The sequence below is a fragment of the Oncorhynchus gorbuscha genome, linkage group LG14 (genome assembly GCF_021184085.1).
Source record: "Oncorhynchus gorbuscha isolate QuinsamMale2020 ecotype Even-year linkage group LG14, OgorEven_v1.0, whole genome shotgun sequence".
NCBI lineage: Eukaryota > Metazoa > Chordata > Actinopteri > Salmoniformes > Salmonidae > Oncorhynchus > Oncorhynchus gorbuscha.
Window position 1 is genome coordinate 12,663,147 of NC_060186.1, and position 5,419 is coordinate 12,668,565.

Sequence of the window (5,419 nt, forward strand, 5' to 3'; positions counted from 1 at the left end):
CAACAGCTGAACAGACTCATGGTTTTGACCAGTATAATGCTGACATTGAAATGCACTCCTCTAAAATTGATTAGAACTAAGTATAATTTTTGGAATGACAATTCCAAATTCAAGATTTGACTGAAATACACAATGGGGTGGCAGGGTAGCCTAGTGGTTAGAGCAGTGTACTAGTAATCGGAAGGTTGCAAGTTCAAATCCCCGAGCTGACAAGGTACAAATCTGTCATTCTGCCCCTGAACAGGCAGTTAACCCACTGTTCCTAGGCAGTCATTGAAAATAATAATTTGTTCTTAACTGACTTGCCTAGTAAAATAAAAGTGAAATGGCCCCAAGCTGAAAAGACGTGGGATGACAGGAAGCTTGCAGTGATGCTCAAGGTTCCCCACAGCAGACGTGGGATGAGAGCAAGCATAACATACTTCTGCTATGCTTATTCACTTCAGCCATTTCAACAACCCAGTTCTAGTCTAGCAATTAATTGAATGTATTTGGGTGAAACAAAGAGGTTAGTGTTTAACTACTAAAAAAGGTAGACAATAAAATGGCATTGCCAGAAGCAGCACCAGATATTAAGCGATGCAAGACTGCCCTCATAGGTCACCATCTGCACAGGTTCACTTCACGCAGTTCACAGCGTGGTTGCCACGGGACCAAAACAGCTGAGGCTCATGCTTCAACGCTCTTGGTTGTGGAAATATACCCCATATGCCGGTTACTTTCTGCATCTACATCCTATCGCAGTCTACCGTTAAAACACTTTACAAGTAGTGCTGGATGGTCATTAATGAAACTATTACATCAAGCAAGTTTAAAGAAACAGGCCATAAATATTTTCTCCCTCAACTTTATTACATGAAAATGTACAGAGGTTAACGGTAAGACTTCTGGTAGCGGGCACGGGCTCCTGGTCCACCGAACTTCTTGGACTCGCAGCGACGAGGGTCGGCAACCAGCAGGGTCCTGTCATACTGGATCAGGATGTCCTTGATCTCCTTCTTGGAGGCCTCATCCACATCTGGCGGGATATTAACAGGGCGGGTTAGTTAGTGAACCATCTTTCTTGACCAAATGGAAATGCAGCAATCATGCACCCGCCATCATCCAAAAGGGATAAAAACCCAACATAGCAATATTGCTTCCTGCAAAAATTAGTCCAAAATAACAATCAAATATTTTATCAACAGAGGCAATATTCCATTGTAAACAAGATTATGCATTATTTTGTGTACAGTAAAATTATTCTCTTACATTTCTGGTAGTATGCGACCAGGGCTTTGGAGATGGACTGACGAATAGCTGCAAGGAGAAGGCACAGCTTAAGACAGCCATATTCAGTCAAGTACAGTTATTTCAAATCAAGGCATCAGTTTCTATTGAGATGATCTGGCTAAAGTGAAGTAGAGCAGCTTCCAGTTGTAAAAACAAATCACCGTAGATCTGTGCTACATGTCCACCACCCTTCACTCTGACTCGGATGTCAACTCCAGCAAAACGCTCCTTGCCCAGCAACAGCACTGGCTCCAGCAGCTACAACAGAGAGAAACTTTGTCAAGGACGCACACAATGTCTATATCCTGCAGACACACATGCAGAAAGTAAACACAACCAGCCATTTAGCTGAATGAAGACCCATGTTGAACTTGGGCTTAGTAAACCAACAGCAGCTCTATAAGAAGCCACGTTACACATACATGAAATAGTTAGCAACTGTTTCCTAAGGGACAAATTCACTAGAAGGGGACTGGTCCAACTCAAGGTGTCAAAATGCACCCCCTCACCAACAAAATGTGTTCCCCCCTCACATGACCCTCCACTTGTACAGTAAAATAAACAACCCCCCCCCCCCCCCCCCCCCCCCGAATTAACTCAATAATGTTTGCGGCAAATGACAACCCTGTGTTTCTAAACGTGGATATCGACTGCCACTTCACCATGGTTTGTGGCACAGTCGATGCTACAGGTCTATGAGCTAGAAGGTTGGGGGTTCGCTGACTACCAGGCAAGCTCTTCTCTCCCTGCCAGTCACATTACACTAAGATCAGAGCCAGCTGCAAACAATCAGCTAGAGGTAAACAGACTAAACATTTTGAAGCCATATTTATAAATATTTAAAATAGAGTGCCTTTGGAAAGTATTCAGACAAATGGACTTTTTCCAGATTTTGTTACATTTACAGCCCTATTCTAAAATGGATAAATAAAATTCTCAGCAATCTACACAATATCCCATAATGACAAAGCTAATATCTGCAGCATTGAAGATGGCAAAGAACACAGTGGCCTCCATCATTCTTAAAATGGAAGACGTTTGGAACCACCAAGACTGTTCCTAGAGCTGGCCTCCTGGTCAAACTGAGTAATCAGTGGAGAAGGGCCATGGTCAGGGGAGGTGATCAAGAACCCAATAGTCACTGACAGAGATCTAGAGTTCCTCTGTGGAGATGGGAGAACCCTCCAGAAGGACAACCATCTCTGCAGTGCTCCACCAATCAGGCCTTATAGTAGAGTGGCCATACAGAAGCTACTCCTCAGTAAAAAGGCACATGACAGTCCACTTGGAGTTTGCTAAAAAGGAACCTAAAGACTCAGACCACGAGAAAGATTATCTGGTCTGAAACCAAGATTGAACTCTTTGGCCTTAATGCTAAGCCTCACGTCTGGAGGAAACCTGGCACCATCCCTATGGCAAAGCATGGTTATGGCAGCATCATGCTGTTGGGATGTTTTTCAGCGGCAGATACTGGGAGACTAGTTCAGAGTTCAGCAAAGTTCAGAGTTCCTTGATGAAAACCTGCTGCAGATGGCTCAGGACGGGTCACATAGCCAAGACAGTAAAGACAACGCAGGAGTGAATATTCTAAAATCTCCATAAAAACAATGCGATTTCAGTTTCCTTCATGAAAATGTGTAGCCGGACAGTATACCAGGGAAAATGGTTAAATTTACCAGACATCCAAATGTATTCAGATCTGACCTGGCACAGCCAGCGCCTTCAATAAACAAGGGATATTGGCCAAATGAGAAAACACCATTCCTTGTGTTTCGATTGTAGCATATGCCAAACCTTATACACTATTTTTTGTATTGTTTTTAAGGCTACTTTCACAGTTCAGCTGGCAGATTAGAGCACTAAATGAATCAGGGATTTGCACGCATAGGCATCATATAACACACTGGGGTTATTCCTAAAAAAAAACTAGGACTAACCCCAGAAGACAGCGAGAGATATGCCAGTGGCATGCTACGACACCAACATGCATTTCTTTAAGGCAAAAGGCTACTGCATCTACAGATAGACGCAAAGGAGGCTTATGCATTAATTTTCAAACAGAATATATTTTTTATACAAAGAATTAGATCATTGGGCAACACTGGTAGGCCTGAGTGCTCCTCACCTCAAGTTCACCTGTCAGTCAGTTGGGGCACCACCTTCTTATCATAGGCCTGCATTAGCTAAAGCTTAATAATAGCCACACCATACAACACTGTTTTATGATAATATCAAAAGTCAAGACATTGCTCATAAAGATACCAGCAGAAGAGCAAATCCCTTATTTTCAACAACAGTCCATTTCAATCTGCCTTTAAGGACTCACCTTGTACTGGAGTGTGGCTGGCTCAATCATCTCAAGGGGTCTGCCATTCACCTTGATAAGGCCATTCCCCCTCTTGCAGTGAGCAACAGCGGTGGCTGTTTTCTGCAAAGAGATGTGTAACCTTTATTTAACTAGGCAAGTCAGTTAAGAACACATTCTTATTTACAATGACAGCCTACCGGGGAACAGTGGGTTAACTGCCTTGTTATGGGCAGAACGACAGTTTTTCCCCCTACCTTGTCGGTTCGGGGATTCGAGCCAGCAACTTTTCAGTTTCTGGCCCAAAACGAACCACCCCAAAATATACAGTAATGTTCACAACCATTTGCTAGGTTTTCGCCAATTACACGTGCTATTTTCCATGAAGCAGGTGTGGCTAAACAGAGAACATTAACATTACAAACAAATGTTTTACACCCCCCAAAAAAGCATTCAGGGGATTGCTGATTAACAGTACTATTATAAGCAAAACTAATTAGCCAGCCAATGTATTAACCAAACACTGAGGTACATCATGAGGGATGAGTGGACCAAGTCATGGCAACTCGCTAAATACAGTACAATTAGTTAAAGACTATGTAATAAAAAATAAATAAACACGACTCTAGTTTAACTAATGCAGTATTGTGGCATAATAAAATCAGCGAACAAACGTTAGCTACCTCACAACATCAAACAATTGGCGTTGATTTAGCTGAACATCCTTTCCGGCATAAAATTAGCTAAATGATTAACGCAGCTAGCAGGCCGCAACATTTGTAGCCATTCATATCAATATGCCACTGGCTGCAATCAAGGAAGATTTAGACGCTTGACAATAAAGTTGTCAAATTGACGGTCACTTACATTTCCAAATGTAAATGTATAATTTTGTGGAGGGGGGGCGGGTCAAATACAAATTGCTGGTCTATTTGGCTAACATGGCTGTACTAGCTAGCTAACGTCAGTTTGTTGGCTCGACACGTGGAATAAATTCAGAGTTTACTCACTTTGCGTCCGAAAACCTGGACAGATTGCAGAGGACCTTTGGCCGGCATGTTTCTGAAACAATTAAATCACAATGATTACCTTCAAAAAAGAATTAATAGATTATGTTTTTGCATTTGTAACTGAGCTCAAGCGGGAACATACCGTCTTCAGTTTTAGTGCCGTACGAAAAGACCGAAAGGGGGTTTCAAACACCGAAAATCAGGGGCAGTAGCACGACAGTTTGTGGCTTTGCAATGCATTTACGACAATTGCAGGCAGAGAGAAAAAGACGATAATCTGGTCTGAAACTTCTCCACAATTCAATTTTATTTTGTAGCAACAAAATGTATCACGTATTTTGATAATTTAAGTAAAATATTTGTATTTTACATGTTTAATTAATTCATAATGTCAATTTGGCCCATGAATTCACATTTTTGCACAATTAGAAATTCATGGCCCAAATAATTTACATTGTCGCAATTAATTATGGCTGATTAATTAAACATTGTCTGTCAGAAAAAAATACCTAAAAATATATAAATACGGTCTGACTGAAAAATATTTATGTCCAGAAGAGGCCACTGTACGAACAAGTTTTTCAGAGGATGAAATAAATTGTAGATTAACTCTTTGGTTTCCCACTTTCCGCACAACAGAGGCGCTGCATTTCAAACACATTAAGACACACCCTCCTCCATTTACCCTCGCCTTTTGCCGATGGGGGAATCCCCGAGGCCGTCTTTGCTGTCCAAACAATTAGCAAAGCAAGGTAAATTAGCAACCTAAGACCCTTAGCCCTCGTTCGTGATCATACAACTCCGTTCCCTCTGGACGCTGAAACGCCCCATA

The 5,419-nt window shown here is 41.9% G+C and overlaps 1 protein-coding gene across 2 annotated transcripts; it reads right to left on the minus strand.

The window, feature by feature from the left end:
* Positions 1–831: 831 nt before the first annotated feature.
* Positions 832–4,832, minus strand: LOC123994455 (40S ribosomal protein S16). Of its 2 annotated transcripts, none has more exons than XM_046297060.1 (6): positions 4,730–4,832; positions 4,588–4,639; positions 3,599–3,700; positions 1,434–1,530; positions 1,252–1,299; positions 832–1,018 (listed from the first exon to the last, which is right to left on the minus strand). In XM_046297060.1, the coding sequence occupies exons 2-6, from the start codon at positions 4,633–4,635 to the stop codon at positions 873–875; spliced, it is 441 nt and encodes a 146-aa protein (XP_046153016.1). In that variant the 5' UTR covers positions 4,636–4,639; positions 4,730–4,832; the 3' UTR covers positions 832–872. The 2 variants fall into 2 exon arrangements, with proteins under 2 accessions (XP_046153016.1, XP_046153015.1); XM_046297059.1 differs by lacking the exon at positions 4,730–4,832 and adding an exon at positions 3,753–3,755.
* Between the last annotated feature and the right edge of the window lie 587 nt (positions 4,833–5,419).